The sequence below is a fragment of the Misgurnus anguillicaudatus genome, chromosome 12, assembly GCF_027580225.2.
Source record: "Misgurnus anguillicaudatus chromosome 12, ASM2758022v2, whole genome shotgun sequence".
Lineage (NCBI taxonomy): Eukaryota > Metazoa > Chordata > Actinopteri > Cypriniformes > Cobitidae > Misgurnus > Misgurnus anguillicaudatus.
The window spans coordinates 12,451,858-12,472,751 of record NC_073348.2 but is presented as its reverse complement, the minus strand read 5'-3'; the positions used below and the strand labels follow the sequence as shown (position 1 = coordinate 12,472,751).

The 20,894-nt window shown below is 45.3% G+C and overlaps 1 protein-coding gene across 3 annotated transcripts in view; it reads right to left on the bottom strand.

The window, feature by feature from the left end:
• musk (muscle, skeletal, receptor tyrosine kinase) overlaps positions 1-20,155 on the bottom strand; it is a 48,515-nt gene extending 28,360 nt beyond the window's left edge. For 2 of the 3 annotated variants that reach the window (XM_073873978.1, XM_073873979.1), the window contains exons 1-3: positions 19,961-20,155; positions 13,648-13,774; positions 1,746-1,897 (exon numbers count right to left, since the gene is read on the bottom strand). In XM_073873978.1, coding sequence (XP_073730079.1) covers positions 1,746-1,897; positions 13,648-13,774; positions 19,961-20,033 — 352 coding nt within the window. In that variant the 5' untranslated portion in view covers positions 20,034-20,155. Of the gene's footprint in view, positions 1-1,745; positions 1,898-13,647; positions 13,775-18,134; positions 18,188-19,960 lie in introns of those variants that run through there. The other variant, XM_073873980.1, reaches the window with a different exon arrangement.
• Between the last annotated feature and the right edge of the window lie 739 nt (positions 20,156-20,894).

The window sequence follows — 20,894 nt, the reverse complement described above, 5'->3', positions numbered from 1 at the left end:
TCACTTTATGGTAAATGTAGAAAAGCTAATGTTTTCAGATCATCCATTTCTGCAGTCAGAATGTGCTATTTGCTATGAAATATACATTTCTGATCATTCACAGCTATAAATATGACATAGCTATTGTTATGTCGTATTGAATATATTGAGATAATTTCTTAAGTATGTATTTTTGCCACTTCTGGATATTTCTTTGAAATAACTATAATGAATTTGTCAGGATTTATGAGACACAAGACACGAACCCAAATGCAGACATATGACAAAAAAGGAATTTATTAAACAACAGTGTAAAAAAGGGAAAACAAAACCCACGAGGGGGCAAAACAAGACAAGGGAGACATGACACTAAACTGACACTAAACTTAAAAAAACTAACAATAAACTTTTCAAAACATAAAACAGACACCGACTAAGACTTCACTATATACTCACAGCAAACCAACTGGAAATGTGACAAGACGAACATGCACAGAACAGCAAACACAAGGACAATAAATAGGGACAAAGCAAATTACATACACCTGGAAATCATTACAAGTAAGGGATTGGGGAAAAAGTGACGAGACCCGGTAAATGCGTGGTCAGTAGGGATGTGCATCGATGCATCGCGCTCTCATTAAAAAGACGTGTCTAAAATCGATTCTGAATCGCAAGGCTCCGATTCAGTGTTTTATGCACAGCTTGTGCATGTACTATGGCTCCGTGATCAGTAGGAAGTCCTTATCAATCTAAAATCACTACAAGTTTGACTCGTTTATAACGTGCATTTAAAAAAGCAACACTCGTCAAACACAATCATTTAAAATATTCTTTATTATCATGAAAATACCTGAAACAATCTGAAGAACAGCGATATAAATATTCCTTTAGACATTTCCTGGAATAGTGTTTGGTATGCTACTTCTTCTGTGGCACAAATGGTGATTCTAAGCGAGAGCGCCCCCTGGCTTTTGGATGTGGCTGCATTTCACCGTAATTCATTCAAATTCATTCATTGAGAAAACGCGCATTTGCCCGATTAATTGTCACAACCCTAGTTGTCAGGATAAACCAATACTAAAACCACGCATCTCCCACATAGAACATATGTATTGTCAGAACCCTGCCATGCTAAACTAGATCTAAATACAAACAAGGATCTGGCAGGATTCTGACAGAATTCATATAATTAATGTATGGAAATCATAATTACTGATTAATTAATCAAAAAATAATTCTTAAATGATGTTTCAACTTGTTTGAAGGATTGTTTTTAATGTTGGCTTACTCTACACAGCATTGCTGGTTTACAAAGAAATGTTAAAGGGGCCATGTCACAAGACTCTTTAAGATGTCAAATAATTATTTGGTGTCCCAAGAGCACATATGTGAAGTTTTAGCTCAAAATACCATATAAATAATTTATTATATCATGTTAAAATTGCCACTTTGTAGGTGTGTGCAAAAATGTGCCAGTTGGGTGTGTCCTTTAAAATGCAAATAAGTTAAAGGGTTAAGTAACTAGACTTTTTACAATTACACCATAATTCTTATGCATTGAACCTTTGATATGATGTTAACTAATAATGATTCACATTAAATGCATCGCATTCATGTACATCAAAAAAATGTGCATCTATTCACATATTTGTCTTAAAAATCATCAAAAATGTTTTCAAACATCATGACAACTATAAAACAAAAATTCTCAATAGAAATAATAATTATTGCACATCATGTTTAGTACATGAGACAGGACATACTCATCTTGAGTTGTAAAGCTCCACAGCTCTTGGCTGGTTCTCCAACCCCATTGTTAGCAGTGCAGCAGTATTCTCCATTATCTATGTCCTTGACATTGGGGATAATCAGCATTTGGCCATTTTCACGTATCACGTATCTGGAATTGTAATACCTGCAATAATCAAATACTAAATGTTTAATCTAACTTTACAACAAATGAGGAATTCTGTTTGAATAAACAATGAAATTGGTTTGAATAATTCATGTACATTTATGGATTTGGCAAACACGTTAATCCAGAGTGACATACTGTGCATTCGAGCTACAGAAACAAATTAGTTCTAAGTTTCAAATTAGCACGAAAAGTTTAGGGATCTGTTTTTCTCTCTTACAATGTTGCCTTCGAATGTAAGCCTGCTTTGGCACTAAACAGTATGATTATTTGTTCTTGAAAGAACTTATGTCACACGCCAGGGGCTGGCTGTTAGTGGTTAAGCCACGCCCCTTCTCAATTTCCACCTCGAGGAGGTCCCCAAAACCAACCCAATGACCAAACAACAACGAGGAATAGGTAAGTATAAAAATAGTCTTTATTTATTTAAATATTTAAAAATGTACTGGGAATTGGGGAAAGGGAAATTTAAAACTAATATCCGGCTCTGCCCTCCAGGGGGCCACGAACAAGTGAGTGACAGGGGGTAGGGGTAACGTCGGGGAACGGGCTCCCGCCTCTGGTTCCCTCTGCCCGTGGCGCGCTCCTCTTCCTTCCTGGAGGCAGAAATAAATCAAAGTCAGTGTTGGTATAGACTTGTTCGTATCCGTGTACCTGTAGCTAGCTCGAGGCGTTTCGCCGCCTGTCTCACACAGCTCCTCGCTGGTCAACTCACTCTCCTTCCCTGTTCTCTCTTTCTCCACAGACTACAGCCAGGGCACGAGGACACGATGGATCGGCCTCTAAGGGTTCTCTCACCTCCTCACCGACTACGGCTTTTGGTAAGTATGGGTTCTCTTTCCTTGCTCGCTCCTTCTACACTCACACTGGTTCTCTCTGCTACTCCACAGATGACTGCTGGGACACAAGGCACAATGAATCGGTCTCCAATGATTCTCTCACCTCTGCGCTGACTACAGCGTTCGGTAGGTAAGGCTCTCTTCACAGTTCGGTATCTCAGTGCTCACGCTGGTTCTCTCTCTCTCTCCACAGATAACTGCTGGGACACAAAGGCACAATGAATCGGTCTCCAATGGTTCTCTCACCTCTGCGCTGACTACAGCGTTTGGTAGGTAAGGCTCTCTTCCCAGTTCGGTATCCCAGTGCTCACGCTGGCCCTCTCTCTCTCCACAGATAACTGCTGGGACACAAAGGCACAATGAATCGGTCTCCAATGGTTCTCTCACCTCTGCGCTGACTACAGCGTTTGGTAGGTAAGGCTCTCTTCCCAGTTCGGTATCCCAGGGTTCACGCTGTCTCTCTCTCTCTCTCTTTCCACAGATGACTGCTGGGACACAAAGGCACAATGAATCGGTCTCCAATGGTTCTCTCACCTCTGTGCTGACTACAGCGTTTGGTAGGTAAGGCTCTCTTCACAGTTCGGTGTCTCAGTGCTCACGCTGGCTCTCTCTCTCTTTCCACAGATGACTGCTGGGACACAAAAGCACAATGAATCGGTCTCCAATGGTTCTCTCACCTCTGCGCTGACTACAGCGTTCGGTAGGTAAGGCTCTCTTCACAGTTCGGTATCTCAGTGCTCACGCTGGTTCTCTCTCTCTCTCCACAGATAACTGCTGGGACACAAAGGCACAATGAATCGGTCTCCAATGGTTCTCTCACCTCTGCGCTGACTACAGCGTTTGGTAGGTAAGGCTCTCTTCCCAGTTCGGTATCCCAGGGTTCACGCTGTCTCTCTCTCTCTCTCTTTCCACAGATGACTGCTGGCTACCACTTCGAGGTCGGTATGGCTCTCTGCACAGCTCTCACGACACACTCCTCTTCCCTGTTGATTTGGCAGGTTTTTGATAGGTTATGCTTTGTTTAAACAGGGTGGCGGACTTACGATGGCTGGCTACGTGATGCGTCAACTGGACAGTGGTTTCCTAGGTGGCGCCGGGGGCCGAAACCCTCTCGGCGAGCTCGTTGGTACACAGAGGGGCGAGAAGACGTCACGCCGGCACACCGGGTCGAGCGCTGCCCTTTCCTCGAGACCCGTTGGTCAATCGAAAACTGGACCGGGGCGCCCTTTCGTCGAGACCTCGGGGCGGCGGATCTCCTTCACCTCAAGCTCTGCGATGATAAAAAGACACAGGTAAGGTAGCAATGTTATAGGTAACACTCACACACCGTCAATAGCACAGTTCTTCACCGCCACTCCTAAACTCGAGTCCGCCGAGCGTTTAGCTGGGAAAATACTTCGGGATACCACTTCGTGATTTTAAGTCTGAAACACACTCACAGCATAATCATGTACAGGTCTTACTCTAGGACCATTTTTCCTCTTCGTCGTCTCTGGAGCGAGTGACTGGAGGCGGGGGTACGTCAGACAAGACCACAGCAATCCCACTGCAATACACAGCATTACACAGCACCACTTCAAGTGAATATTTCTACATCCAAGACTCACCCACCACTCAGTGCACACAATAGACGCCCGTCTTCCTTTCCTTCGCTCTGGACGGAAATATGGAGATGTTAACTTGGCCTAGTGTTTGTTCTTCGTCGCTGGAGCTGTTTCACACAAAGACCCTTCGGCTCACCCACCACGCTGGCTCAGGGGTAGGGCCGCTCGCTCTCTTTTGGAGACACTCAAAAAGATATACAGGTCAAATACATGCGCAATACTTCCATAAGAAGATTCGGTTACTCACAACTGTTGTACTTTCTTCGTCCTAGATGTACTTCACGCTGTAATAATTCCAGATGCACAGACAGGGCGTTTTCCAGCCACCAACACTACTTTCTCTCAGACGTATACTCACACTGGTGCGTCTTCTCCTTCCTTCGTTGCTTTCATCCGAGGTCAGTATTCGTTTAATTCTCCTACCTTTAAGGTCTTCGGTATCTTCTTCAACGTAAGTCTACAATCCAGACGAGAGAGAGAGCAATACAGCAGTCCCAAATAGCGTACCCGGTGAGCCCAACTCAGCGCTACGATCCACATCAACAACAGGAATAATCGAACCCCCAAACTGTGTTTCAAACTGATCTAAAATACTCTCTTGAGTGTTCTTCTCCTCCAATCACCCGGCGCTCCTCTTAATAACTCTCAGCTGCATGCAATTCAGCTGATTACAGCGTTCGCGGCGCTACCGGATGTCCGGTGTTTTCTCTTACCGGTCCGGGCGGAAACATCCGGGCGGAACCAAACTTGCCCAATTTTTGGTTCCGCCTAAAAGATCGTCACTCCTGTGACATCCTCCCCCGCCAATGCATTCTAGTCCCTGGAATGCCTCGGCGTCGTCCACTCACCGTACCGGGCAGGGGGGCGCCCTCGGTTCTCCCGTTGGGAGCGTCTCACGGGTGAATCGGGTTCGACTGGTTCGGGTACTCCCTCTGGTTGCATCTGTGCCGCCGGGGGTTCAACCGGCTCAGGTACCAACTCAGGCGGTATCTGGGCCACTGGGGGTTCAGCTGGCTCGGGTGCTATTTCTGGCTGCCTCTGGGCGGCTGGGGGTAGCGCCGCCACGGGTCGACCTGGTACCACAGCCCATCCTTCCATCCAGGGGGCCGCCGGTACTGGCTCTGTGGGCCCTTCTATCACAGCCTCGGGGTAATTCGGACAGGGGCGGAGCATGTTCCGATGTACTACCCGCTCGGGGCCAGGTTTTCCCTCGGGCCGGATGGTGTACACCGGCTGTCCCGGTCTCTGCTGCTTGCAGACCACATACGGGATAGCCTCCCAGCGGTCACTTAACTTTCCCTTTCCTTGCCGCCGGTTATCTCTCGCCAGGACCCTCTCACCTGGTAACAGGGGGGCATCTCGAGCAGTCCGATCATACAATCGTTTGTTCCTTTCTCCTGCCGTCTGTATCTTCCTAGAAACTTGCTCGTACGCAAAGTGTAAGCGCTGGTGATGGCGCCCCACCCACTCCGTCACACTCACTTCTTCCCGGTCTGCTGCTACTCCCAGGACCAGGTCAGTGGGCATCCGTACGTGCCTGCCGAACATCAAGTAGGTAGGGGCATACCCCGTCGTGCTATGAACACTGTTGTTATATGCTTGCAAAAGGTTTGGTAACGCACTCACCCAATCGCTCTGCTGTCGTTGATCTAGGGTCCCCAGTAGCCCCAGTAGGGTTTGGTTGAACCTCTCACAGCTTCCGTTCCCCTGGGGGTGGTACGACGTGGTGTGGGTTTTGGTACATCCATACAACTGGCATAACTCACGGATTACCTTGGATTCAAAGTTTGCCCCCTGGTCGGAGTGCAGGAACTCGGGACATCCAAATGTCTGGAACACATTTCGCCATAGAGCTGTGGCGGTGGTGTTGGCGGTCTGGTCGAGCGTCGGGACTGCCCAGGCGTATTTAGTGAATAGGTCAGTGATTACCAGAATGTTTTGATAACGGTCCTGAGGGCGGCCTAGCGTCAGGAAGTCCATTGCCATTATGTGGAGGGGGGCTTTCGCGTGGATGGGTACCATCGGTGCTCGGGCCTCTCGTCTAGATTTAAACAGCGTGCATCGGGGGCACGCTTGAATTAAGTCGTGCACAGACGCCTCCAACCCCGGCCAGTAGAAGAATCTACGCAGTAGGGATACGGTCCTCTCCTGTCCCTGGTGCCCCAACTGGTCATGATAGGCTGAGACCAATGCGTTCACCTGGTTGGCCGGCACCACGATCTGGCACACTTCCTCGCCCACTTTCGGATCGCAGGTCTTCCTGCAGAGCACTCCCTCCTGTAGCTCCAGCTTTTCCCACTGTCCCAATAACTTCTTCTCCGTCTCTGTCTGGGCTAGCCTTTCCGCTGGCGTGGGCCGTCGGCCCTGCTCTACCCACGTCTTCACCTGACACACGTCCCGGTCCTGGGCCTGCCTCTCTATCCAACGGCGGGGGTCCCACCCCCAGTTCCCTGGTGCAGCTTCCTGCTGGCCTCCTGGCGCCTCCACGGCCCCTATCATGTAGCCCTCCTCCCGGCTATCCTCCCTTCGATACCCCTGGTGTCTGGGGCTCTTTCCCTCTGGCAGTCTTGAGAGGACGTCCGCGTTCGTATGTTCTCGTCCAGGCCGATACTGCAGCTTGTAATCAAAATTGGCCAGCTGAGCCACCCATCGCTGTTCCACGGCCCCCAGCTTCGCCGTCTGTAAATGTACTAGAGGGTTGTTATCTGTGATGACTGTTACCTTAGCTCCCCAAAGGTAGTCCTTGAACTTTTCGCTCAAGGCCCACTTCAGGGCCAGCAGCTCCAGCTTGAAAGAGCTGTAGTTCGCGTCGTTCCTCTCTGCCGGATGGAGACTCCGGCTCGCATAAGCGATCACCCGCTCTGTTCCTTCTTGCCGTTGGGCCAATACTGCCCCCAATCCCAGGTTGCTCGCGTCTGTATATAAGACAAAAGGTTCAGAAAAGTCAGCATACGCCAAGATGGGGGCCTGTAACAACTCCTGCTTCAACCTCTGAAAAGCCATCTCACAATCATTGTCCCAGTTAATAGGGGGCGACCCACGGCCCCGGCTTCGTCCCGTGCCAACCAGCAACTGGTTAAGGGGCTTGGCAATCTTCGAGAAATCTTTAATAAATCTCCTATAATATCCCACGAACCCCAGAAAGGATCGTACTTGCCTCACAGTCTTAGGCGCGTCCCAATCTTTCACTGCCGAGACTTTCTCGGGGTCCACGGCCACCCCTGCTGCGCTGACCACATGGCCCAAGAACTTCACTTCTCGCCGCAGCAGATGGCATTTGTCCGGCTGCAGCTTCAGCCCGTACCTTTCCATGGCTCGGAAGACTTCCTCTAGGTGCCGGAGGTGGGAATCGAAATCTGGGGAATACACAATCACATCATCCAAATACACCAATACTGACTCCATCAACTGACCTCCAAGGCAGCGTTGCATCAAGCGTTGGAAGGTGGCCGGAGCGTTGCAGAGCCCGAAAGGCATCCGGTCCCATTCAAATAGTCCGAACGGGGTCGTGAAGGCGGTCTTCTCCCGGTCTGCCTCGGCTACTTGCACCTGCCAATACCCACTGGCCAGATCTAAGGTGGAATACCAGGCCGACTGCGTAAGGCTAGCGAGGGAGTCTTCGATTCTTGGTAAGGGGAAAGCATCTTTCTTAGTTACCAGGTTCAGCTTGCGATAGTCCACACAGAACCTCCAAGCTCCTGTCTTCTTTTGTACGAGCACGATGGGGGCCGCCCAGGGACTACTACTTTCTCGGACAATGCCCCGGCTCAACATGCCCTGCAGGAGTGTACGTACTTCCGCATACAAGGTAGGTGGGATCGGTCGATATCTCTCCCTACTTGGCCCTGCATCCCCAGTGGGGATGTGGTGTTCCACCACCCTGGTGCACCCGTAGTCCTCGTCGTGCCTCGCAAACACATGTTGCCACTTCCGAAGGAGTGCCTGCAGTTTCTGTGCCTGTACCTGTCCCAGGTCGTCTCCTCGCAGTGACTCACCCGCTAGGTGTTTTGGCACACCTCTCCCCTGGTTACTCGCCGGGGCATCCATTTGGGTCAGGGCCACCTCGATCACAGTGGGGCACACCTGACGAAAACTGACGTCCCTCTCTTCCCTCACCTGGTGAGGTGTGACCGTCGTCAGCCGAGCCAGTCGTTGATGCCGGTACAACTGTACTGCATAGGGGTGCTCGTTTCGTACTCTTACCGGGATTCTCCCCCGGTGGACCGCTGCTAGTCCCCGTGCTACCTCCACTTGTGGACAATCTGTATGTGGCTCTACCAACACCCACTCCTCTGGGCTCGCTTCCCGAAGGGGCACTCTCGCCCATACGATAGCCTCGCTCCTAGGGGGAATAGACAAAGCAAAACGACACATTACTCTTCCCACTTCCTCCCGATCTCTACGAACCTGGTTCAGTTGGACCCGACGGCAGTCGGCCATTACACGCTCCCACTTGGGTCTCTCAGTAGGTGAGATCCTCGGAACAGGCCTAGCCTGGAAGATCTCCTCCCAGCATTCGGAGAGGACGTTCATGCCCAATAAGGCTCGGTGGGCGCCCAAACACCTATCTTCGACAATGATCACACCTTTTTGGGGGACGACTACCCCATGCACCTCAAGATCCGTGAGGCGATAGCCAATGTAGGGGATTTCTAGGCCATTAGCGCCCTTCAACGTCAGCCAGGGGGCCTCCGCTCCTTGTGTTCCTCCCTGTCCGAATATCTCCTTGGAGAGGCTTTCCGCGAACATCGTTACCTGTGAGCCCGTGTCTACCAGGCACTGGATCCATTTGCCACACACCTTTACTTCTGCCACCGGGCTATGCCCGACCATCTGTTGCCTAGAGCTGTCCCTTCGTCCCGGGTCTTCTCGAGGGGTCCCGGCCACACGACCCACTGTGGCCGGTCGTCCTAAAAACCCCCCTCTGATGCCCTGCGGGGCCCACACTGGCGGCTGTAATGTCCTGGCTTACCACACCGGTTGCAGATCGGCCGTCCCTGCTCATCCCATTCGAAACGGGGCCGAATATAACGGTTTGGGCGTCCAGGTGGCTCTCGGCTCCTCTCCGAGTATACTCGCTCTCGGGGTGCCGGCCTTGGTTCCTCCCGCGCCCTACCTTGGCGCAGCTCTCCCAACAGAGTTTTAGATAATTCTGACATCTGCTCCCGGACATCCTTCAAAAGTTCGGCTTTCAGAGCCTGCTTCCAATCCGTGCGTTCTGGTTGTATTGGCACGCTCTCGTTTACAGCCGCGCATACTGGGGTCTCACTCACTTCTACCTCATCGCCCTCCAGAGCTAACGCCTCCTTCCTCAGATCTTCAAATGTGAGGTCAGGGTCTCTCCGAAACTGGACCCTCAGGCTCTGTCTCACGGGGCCCTCTTTCATCCCCAGAAGGAACTGGTCGCGCAACAAAGTCTCTCCGTCGCCCAGCCCATGATCGCGGCGGGTCTGTAGCCGGGTGAACTGCTCACGCAGTCTTAGGGCAAATGCTCTAATGGGTTGTCGGGGGCCTTGTTTAATATTAAAAAATTGGGAACGGAGGACGGCTACAGGGGTGTGGTCACCATATTGCTCGGTGAGAAACTGGAATATAGTTTGGGCACTGGTTCGGACAGCTTCAGGGGCGGCCTGTACTTCTCGCCGCGCTTCTCCCTCTAGGGAGTTCAGTACGAACTGGAGCCGCTGGGCTACACTAAGGCCTTGTAGGTCGGCTAAATACTCTAACTGAGCCTTCCATTCCGTTAGCCGTACTCCCGACTCTGTCCCTCCATACTTTTGGACCCAAGGGCTGCCCATAAAGACAGGCACCGCACGGGGTTGGGCTGCGGGCCCCGCGTTGTCGGTCATTGGGCTAGTCTGGTTACTCAACTCGAGGTGGAACCCTGCCGACTACGCCAAAATCTGTCACAAGCCAGGGGCTGGCGGTTAGTGGTTAAGCCACGCCCCTTCTCAATTTCCACCTCGAGGAGGTCCCCAAAACCAACCCAATGACCAAACAACAACGAGGAATAGGTAAGTATAAAAATTTCTTTATTTATTTAAATATTTAAAAATGTACTGGGAATTGGGGAAAGGGAAATTTAAAACTAATATCCGGCTCTGCCCTCCAGGGGGCCACGAGCAAGTGAGTGACAGGGGGTAGGGGTAACGTCGGGGAACGGGCTCCCGCCTCGGATTCCCTCTGCCCGTGGCGCGCTCCGCTTCCTTCCTGGAGGCAGAAATAAATCAAAGTCAGTGTTGGTATAAACTTGTTCGTATCCGTGTACCTGTAGTTAGCTCGAGGCGGTTCGCCGCCTGTCTCCCACAGCTCCTCGCTGGTCGACTCACTCTCCTTCCCTGTTCTCTCTTTCTCCACAGACTACAGCCAGGGCACGAGGACACGATGGATCGGCCTCTAAGGGTTCTCTCACCTCCTCACCGACTACGGCTTTTGGTAAGTATGGGTTCTCTTTCCTTGCTCGCTCCTTTTTCACTCACACTGGTTCTCTCTACTTCTCCACAGATGACTGCCGGGACACAAAGGCACAATGAATCGGTCTCCAATGATTCTCTCACCTCTGCGCTGACTACAGCGTTCGGTAGGTAAGGCTCTCTTCACAGTTCGGTATCTCAGTGCTCACGCTGGTTCTCTCTCTCTCTCCACAGATGACTGCTGGGACACAAAAGCACAATGAATCGGTCTCCAATGGTTCTCTCACCTCTGCGCTGACTACAGCGTTCGGCAGGTAAGACTCTCTTCACAGTTCGGTATCTCAGTGCTCACGCTGGCCCTCTCTCTCTCCACAGATAACTGCTGGGACACAAAGGCACAATGAATCGGTCTCCAATGGTTCTCTCACCTCTGCGCTGACTACAGCGTTTGGTAGGTAAGGCTCTCTTCCCAGTTCGGTATCCCAGGGTTCACGCTGTCTCTCTCTCTCTCTCTTTCCACAGATGACTGCTGGGACACAAAGGCACAATGAATCGGTCTCCAATGGTTCTCTCACCTCTGTGCTGACTACAGCGTTTGGTAGGTAAGGCTCTCTTCACAGTTCGGTGTCTCAGTGCTCACGCTGGCTCTCTCTCTCTTTCCACAGATGACTGCCGGGACACAAAGGCACAATGAATCGGTCTCCAATGAGTCTCTCACCTCTGCGCTGACTACAGCGTTTGATAGGTAAGGCTCTCTTCACAGTTCGGTATCTCAGTGCTCACGCTGGTTCTCTCTCTCTCTCCACAGATGACTGCTGGGACACAAAAGCACAATGAATCGGTCTCCAATGGTTCTCTCACCTCTGCGCTGACTACAGCGTTTGGTAGGTAAGGCTCTCTTCCCAGTTCGGTATCCCAGGGTTCACGCTGTCTCTCTCTCTCTCTCTTTCCACAGATGACTGCTGGCTACCACTTCGAGGTCGGTATGGCTCTCTGCACAGCTCTCACGACACACTCCTCTTCCCTGTTGATTTGGCAGGTTTTTGATAGGTTATGCTTTGTTTAAACAGGGTGGCGGACTTACGATGGCTGGCTACGTGATGCGTCAACTGGACAGTGGTTTCCTAGGTGGCGCCGGGGGCCGAAACCCTCTCGGCGAGCTCGTTGGTACACAGAGGGGCGAGAAGACGTCACGCCGGCACACCGGGTCGAGCGCTGCCCTTTCCTCGAGACCCGTTGGTCAATCGAAAACTGGACCGGGGCGCCCTTTCGTCGAGACCTCGGGGCGGCGGATCTCCTTCACCTCAAGCTCTGCGATGATAAAAAGACACAGGTAAGGTAGCAATGTTATAGGTAACACTCACACACCGTCAATAGCACAGTTCTTCACCGCCACTCCTAAACTCGAGTCCGCCGAGCGTTTAGCTGGGAAAATACTTCGGGATACCACTTCGTGATTTTAAGTCTGAAACACACTCACAGCATAATCATGTACAGGTCTTACTCTAGGACCATTTTTCCTCTTCGTCGTCTCTGGAGCGAGTGACTGGAGGCGGGGGTACGTCAGACAAGACCACAGCAATCCCACTGCAATACACAGCATTACACAGCACCACTTCAAGTGAATATTTCTACATCCAAGACTCACCCACCACTCAGTGCACACAATAGACGCCCGTCTTCCTTTCCTTCGCTCTGGACGGAGAGATGGAGATGGCAACTCGGCCTAGTGTTTGTTCTTCGTCGCTGGAGCTGTTTCACACAAAGACCCTTCGGCTCACCCACCACGCTGGCTCAGGGGTAGGGCCGCCCACTCTCTTTTGGAGACACTCAAAAAGATATACAGGTCAAATACATGCGCAATACTTCCATAAGAAGATTCGGTTACTCACAACTGTTGTACTTTCTTCGTCCTAGATTTACTTCATGCTGTAATCATTCCAGATGCACAGACAGGGCGTTTTCCAGCCACCAATACTACTTTTCCACAGTCATATACTCCCACTGGTGCGTCTTTTCCTTCCTTCGTTGCTTTCGTCCAAGGTCAGTATTCGTTTAATTCTCCTACCTTTAAGGTCCTCGGTATTTCCCTCCACGTAAGTCTATATTCCAGACGAGAGAGAGAGCAATACAGCAGTCCCAAATAGCGTACCCGGTGAGCCCAACTCAGCGCTACAATCCACATCAACAACAGGAATAATCGACCTCAAACTGTGTTTCAAACTGATCTAAAATACTCTCCTGAGTGTTCTCCTCCTCCAATCACCCGGCGCTCCTCTTAATAACGCTCAGCTGCATGCAATTCAGCTGATTACAGCGTTCGCGGCGCTACCGGATGTCCGGTGTTTTCTCTTACCGGTCCGGGCGGAAACATCCGGGCGGAACCAAACTTGCCCAATTTTTGGTTCCGCCTAAAAGATCGTCACTCCTGTGACACTTACATGAGAAAATTAAAATCTTTAACCTTTTTATTTATATTTGGGCTCTTTTGCCTTTATTTTTGTAGGAAAGTGAAGTATAGACAGGAGAGTAGAGTAGGGTGCGATAGAGAGAGGGCGTGGGATCAGAACATGACCCGGAATGGACTTAAACCCAGATCTTATAATCCAACATCATATCTGTAGCCAAGTGCCCTACAACTTAGACAAAATCTTTGACTTTTGGTTGCCTAATTTATTGTCCTGTCAAATCTGAGCACAGTTTAAGACCTTTACAAGAAACTCATGCAAAAATACTGAGGTCGCTTTCTCAGAAGAAAAATCTAAAAGGAGACTTTTTGTAACTTTCCATTAATGCTTATTGCATACCAAAAGCAAGAAATGATATTTTAGGAGATTTTATTTGTGATTTTAGTGCCTAAAATAATAATAAAAATAATAAAATATATTTCTTACTGTATCTGATAATTATTTCGTGTCCATGTTATATCAGCTCGAGGGTATGAATCAACCTCACAGATGAATGTAGCGTTCTGATCCAGGGGCAAATCCATTGTCTCAAGCAATGTTGTGATTCTAGGTGCTGAAATGAAGCAGATAAGATTTACTTATTTTTATTGTAAAACGTTTTATTATACACAATTAAGTCACAAAGACAGCTTAAATTGTAACTGTTTTGAACCTTTCATAAACATGGCACAAATAATTCACACAAGGAGTTTCTAATGGAAGCAACAGTGTGAATTCACTGCTGCCAGATCAGGCCTGATGTTATCTACATTTATGGATTCGGCAGATGTTTAACTACAGTGACTTGTATTCAAGCTATACATTTTATCAGTATGTGTGTGGATGAACCCATGACCTCGTCAACACAATGTTCCAACAACTGAGCTACAAGAATGCCTCTTATCAATAAATAAACTGATAAGTAACACCTCAAGATAGTAATTGGAGGAAGAGTGTCGACAATACATTCAATTTACAATGCTTTTACAATGTTTTTCTCGTACTTTCCCATGCTAATACAAATGTATACTTTTCGGTGTCGGGTTATTATCATACAATTTAAATATATTTACATATTAATATAGTAAATACTACATACTACAGTATGGTAACACAATGGTTCAGGTACCTTCTGTTCATATACTGTATCTGCTTGCATTGCATCATTAGCATAGCAACGTCAAACTCATCCTCTTCACATAAAAGACACAGTTTAAATGTTTCAAATCAATCACTAATGGAGTTTCATTTCAGATGCCACATTAGAAACCATGTACACAGAAAATGTGGCACTATAGTTGTTTGACATAGACCAGCTATTTGAAAATAATCATCTGAATGTTGCAGCGTGTTTCTCTGTACGTTACTTTTTTGCACTTAAAATTACATAATGTTTGTGCATTAAATATGCACTATAAAATTCAAAGTCTGTTTTTACACTTCCCCTTCAGGAAGAATGTTTTCCATCAGATAACTCTTTTAACTTTTAAGTTTTATTGTTTAGTCTGGCACTGGTACAGTAGAAAAATCCACTCTGAAAAGTTCTCTTCTCATTTCCTAAAGGCTCAGTGAAATTACGTACCTTTGCCTACTGTACATTTCTGCATAACCTAAAAAAAGTTGCTCCTGGTACATATCGCTGCATCCTTGGATCGGAGTGTACACTAAAGGCACTGGGGCACTTGTGTTTTTCTTCGTTTTAATGTGGATTCATTTAAGGTTAAAAAGCGTATAATCTTTGGATAAACATCTGATGTCTTTACTGTCAGTATTGTTCGTGTTCGGCCGAGGTATATCAAGAACTTGTTGTTTACATGAAGCATAGTGGTGACTTTCAAAAGGAACAGTAATTAATGATCAAAGTACATTTGTACGTTTTAGTCAGCTGCGTTTTAATTAAAACAAGCCACAAGGACACCATAAGTCACTTAGGCATGGCGCGCGTTTGCATGCATATGACTATAAATACTGTAAGTGCAAATGGCACAAAGTACAATCTACTCAAAGGTGGGGTGCATGATTTAAAAAAAAACAGTTTGGAAAAGGGAGTCAAGCTGAGTACCAAAACACACTTGTAGCCAATCAGCAGTAAGGGGCGTGTCTACTAACCTAATTGTTGCATGGGTTGCGTATGTGTGGGGCGGGTCTATCAAAAGAAGGTCCAGATTCTATTAGGGTAGGGGCGTGTTTGTTTAGGTGATTTCAAATGTCAACATTGGCTTTCAGAGATCATGCATGAAAGGCCATGGAAAGATCCAGAGATACCTGGAGCAACGTATTTTAAGTTTTGCAAAAATGTAGGCCGAGAGATGTAGCAAGTGAGCATGGGTTGCTCTTTTCTACTAACACTTATGTACCATGTGTACTATGTAACGACTATTTTCCATTCTGTTCTATAAGAAGTCTTCTCAAAGTGAAATGAGACAAAATGAGTAACTGTAGCTTTCCTATAGGCAGAATTTCAAAGAAGACCCTGTATTAGTTTGCAAATCTCCCCTTTCATGATCATAAGCTCTTACATATTCAGATTAAACTGAACCAAAAATGGATGCACCATACTTTGCTCTTTAATGTAATTATCATGCTATACATGTCAAACACATGACACATGCTATATTCAGTTTCAGTGAACTATAAATGAAGCTACAGGCTAAGTCAATAACTGGATGTTTCTATTGTGCTCATCCAAAGAGTGGTTGCGGGGATGTGATGCAGATTTCTTTGTGACCTTGAACCATTCAGTTTTAAGCTCCAAAACACATTAACTGCAAATTCTTATCTGGAACATGTAAAAACGACTCTTTTCATTTCCTATAGGAGTCCGGGTAGCTACTGCTCTTGCAACATTCAAAAAAACAACTTAATACTCATCTCTTCCAAAAATAATCGACAAATTGATATTGACTGCAGACACACCTCTTTTATCTTAAATAAAAAATAAAACATATAAAAAAAATATTGCCTCCCTATGACAAAGCTTTAGATAAAAGCATCTAAATACATAAATGTGGATGGGCAAAAGTCTTAGGCCACCATGCTACCATTAGATTTGTTGTTTTTGCAATGTTAAAGTGATCATATACACTCATCTAAAGGATTATTAGGAACACCTGTTCAGTTTCTCATTAATGCAATTATCTTATTAACCAATCACATGGCAGTTGCTTCAATGCATTTAGTAGGGGTGTGGTCCGGGTCAAGACAATCTCCTGAACTCCAAACGGAATGTCAGAATGGGAAAGAAAGGTGATTTAAGCAATTTTGAACGTGGCATGGTTGTTGGTGCCAGACGGGCCGGTCTGAGTATTTCACAATCTGCTCAGTTACTGAGATTTTCACGCACAACCATTTCTAGGGTTCACAAAGAATGGTGTGAAAAGGGAAAAACATCCAGTATGCTGCAGTTCTGTGGGCGAAAATGCCTTGTTGATGCTAGAGGTCGGAGGAGAATGGGCCGACTGATTCAAGCTGATAGAAGAGCAACTTTGACTGAAATAACCACTCGTTACAACCGAGGTATGCAGCAAAGCATTTGTGAAGTCACAACACGCACAACCTTGAGGCGGATGGGCCACAACAGTAGAATACCCAGTACCACTCATCTCCACTACAAATAGGAAAAAGAGGCCACAATTTGCACGAGCTCACCAAAATTGGACAGTTGAAGACTGGAAAAATGTTAGTCAGAATTTGGTGTAAACAGAATGAGAAAATGGATCCATCATGCCTTGTTACCACTGTGCAGGCTGCTGGTGGTGGTGTAATGGTGTGGGGGATGTTTTTTTTTTGGCACACTTTAGGCTGCTTAGTACCAATTGGGCATTGTTTAAATGCCACAGCCTACCTGAGCATTGTTTCTGATCATGTCCATCCCTTTATGACCACCATGTACCCATCCTCTGATGGATACTTCCAGCAGGATAATGCACAATGTCACAAAGCTTGAATCATTTCAAATTGGTTTCTTAAACATGACAATGAGTTCACTTTACTAAAATGGTGGAACGGGAGCTTCGTGTCCAGGATGTGCATCCCACAAATCTCCATCAACTGCAAGATGCTATCCTATCAATATGGGCCAACATTTCTAAAGAATTCTTTCAGCCCCTTGTTGAATCAATGCCACGTAGAATTAAGGCAGTTCTGAAGGCGAAAGGGGGTCAAACACAATATTAGTATGGAGTTCCTAATAATCCTTTAGGTGAGTGTATAATTATTTATCAGTCTCTTTATAACAATACAACCAGAAAATATAGGAAATGAGTATGTAGTATTAAAACAGTATAAACTGAAGTTTCAGGTATTTAGGGTAAACTCCCCTTCCACTTGAGCAATAGCAGGCAGCTGCAGGATATCTTAACCTAAATGAAATTAAATCCTAATTTCTAATTCTAATCAAATTACTTCAGGACTTCAGTCTCCTCAAAAAAACTCAAGATGTGTTTCGTGCCAAGAGAGGTCACACAATACTGACTGATGCCTGAAGAAGACATTTAGTTCTAAAAATTTTTATTTTATTTTTTGTAAATATTTCCTGTATTTTCTGTTTGTATCTTAAAAAAAGAGTGAAAAATAAATATGGATGGACATTAAAATTCCATCATGACTTTATTACAAAAATGTAATCTTGAATAAACCAAAGGACTTATGTTGTTAATCAAAGATGATTTAATCAAATTTCTCGGATGAAAGCCCAAGTTAAACCATCCTAAAGAGTTTTACTGGTTTCTGCTAGTTGAACATAGTCTTACTTGTCTCTATGCTCGGCTAAACTAATAAGTGCCCAAAACAAGTGTAGTCAGACAGAGAGGCAAATAGAGAACATGGAGTCTAATTCATTTACACCATGACCCTGCAAACCTTATTTGCTTTCAGCTGCGTTTTCTCACAGGGATGCATTAGCACTCCAACATGTGAATCAGTGGATATATCACCTGTTTCTCACAGGAACTTCCAAGGACATCATCGTCCCAGACCTGTTAGCGACAGCTCAAGTTAAGATGCCACTTTTATGCATGCCAAATCTCTTTACCAGCTTTAAATCGAAGAAATAAGTTGATTTACTAAAGTGTGTAATTATTGCAATTGCTGTAGTGACATCTCTCTCCTTAAATGAGTGAAGTTGTATCAACTTGCTCCTTAAAATGTTAAAAACACATAGCTCGTACAGCGTCCCTTAAAAAATATATTAAACCACTTACGGTAAATGTACTATCAATGCATCACATCACAAAAACTAGATCTGTCTAAAAGCTCTAGTCATTTGTTTGCACATGCCACTTGACTTAATATCTTGCCAACTCATGCAATAAAAACTCATTACTCATTAACTCTTAAATGATTTTTAGCTGTGCACTCTTGTGTTATTACATCACATTGCATTTTCAATGCTATATAGTATTCTCAAACTGTCAATGACATTTGCTTTGATAACAGAACGGATGTACTGTATGCCAAGTATGAGAAGGAACATTAATCTTCATTCCTTAGTCAGATGATGAGCAGAACAGCTACAAATGCTTTTTATTTGATTCAAGTGATGTACGTCAATATCAAATTTATACCTGACCATCTGATACCATTTTGGCATCATGTATTGACAGAATGATTTAGCGCAGCAGTTCAGATTTTGTTTCAGGACTTATATTTTACTTTGGACATTTAGTGGCAACCTAAAACGGTTATAAAAATAGCCCATATAATTATTGTAAACGGACTTTTTTGTTTTTACTTTAAATTTTTTGTTTTATGTTATCATTTGTCTAATTTGACTATAGCTTCAACAAATAAAATGTAAAATAGCATATAGTTTGATCTGTAAGACCTTTGATGTCAACACCAAAATACTTTTGTTCTCCTTCCTGAAAGCAGATTATTACTTTTTGTTTAGTATTTTTTTATTTAGCTGTTTTACTGTACTTTACAACCTATACAGTATGGTATTTACTGTATATGTACATAGGCCCATCTATATACAATAACATTTATATGTCAAGATATAGATATAGACCGCATGAATGTATCTGATGAAATCTTGGCTTACAGTGTATCTTTCCCATCTGGGGCCGCGTGAAAGCTTGTGATAGCTCCCAAAACCATCACAAACATTTCCAGTTGGAAGATATTGAGCACTGAGGTCACAATGCCTTTGGGTTTAGCAAGAGTCACAAGTATGAGTTAAGGATTGTATGTATCATCGCGCTATAAATCTTATCAAATAAAATAAAACCATCTGTCAATGATTCCTGACTGACACATGTACTGTAACACATTACTGCAAATTATTATACGATTGTGATTTGTGGGGTATATAGAGCTTTTCTTGTATGAACACTTAACGGAATCTCATGGCAATTCATACGTAATTTACGAGCTGGCAAATTCGTATTAATTCATATGACCACCTTTGTAAATTTTTAACGATTTGCCTTTGTGCTTGTGACGTTGGGGTTAGGGATGGGATTTCGTTATTGTTTTTATGATAATCAATGTTTTTGTACAATATACTTCAAACAAATTTATACGAATAAGCCAACTCATACAATACATACAAATTCTCATATAATCACTTGTGGCACTTAAGGGACTGTGGAAAAAAAGTCTCTCTTTTATATACAGTAATACACACTGTATGTGCATATTGTCAGCAACTTTAAATCCAACAGTCTTGGTGAACTGTAGTTGTGCATGCTCTGTGGTTAGTGGCTGCACAGCAAAGTCAACATAAGTTAGTTATCAATAATGACATGCTGAGACTCACCTCTCTGTAGCCCTTCAATCAGGCTGAAATATGTCATAAAGACTATTACTGGAATGTTTTTAAAGACCTTCATGTTCACCACAGATTGTTCTGCTTCAATCAGCTTTAAAATCCATTTGTGTGCCTCATCACAAAGTTCGGAGGTAACGTCTCTGCAGTAAAGCTGTATGAAGTAGACAGCCCCTACAGTCAGTCAGTGTCTCTGTTCATGTGCTTTGCTAAAGATAGACAGGGCCAGCTGCTAGATATCCTTACAGTAATATGAGGGGAATACAGAGATACAGAGAGTCTAGAAAATACATACAACCATGAATAAATATGGAAGCACTATTGTTTAGCATAATGTGTTATTGTTTGGTCTGATATAATATAATATAATATAATATAATATAATATAATATAATATAATATAATATAATATAATATAATATAATATAATATAATATAATATATAACACTGCTTGATCATTTTACCCAAATCCTTTTGCACGGTGTCATGGTGAATCATAGTTTGAATTATGACTCAAAGACAAAATGATTCAGTTGTGCCAATGATTTATTGTTTACCTTTGCTGATGAAGGCAGATTAAGAAGTTGTGTTCCTCTTTGTGAGTTGGACAGTATTCAGAAACCCACAGTAGCCCTCCCTCACTCATAGCAATAGCATGACAGGCACAGCATTTGCATTTAAGCGGCTTTTGTATGGAATGACCCACCTGTTGCTCACTGGCCCTTATGTACTGATTTATTTTAAGCCGAAGACTTACGTTGCCCAAAGTGACTGTATATATCTCATCTTCTTTATTTTAAGTATTCTTTTAGGGAAAAATCTGCTTGTGAATAAAATTGCTAATATATCACTTCTGAAGTAATGTCAGCTAGTTTTGACAGCTTTTCAGAGAATTGTCAGTGGGTCGAAAATATTAGAAAAAAA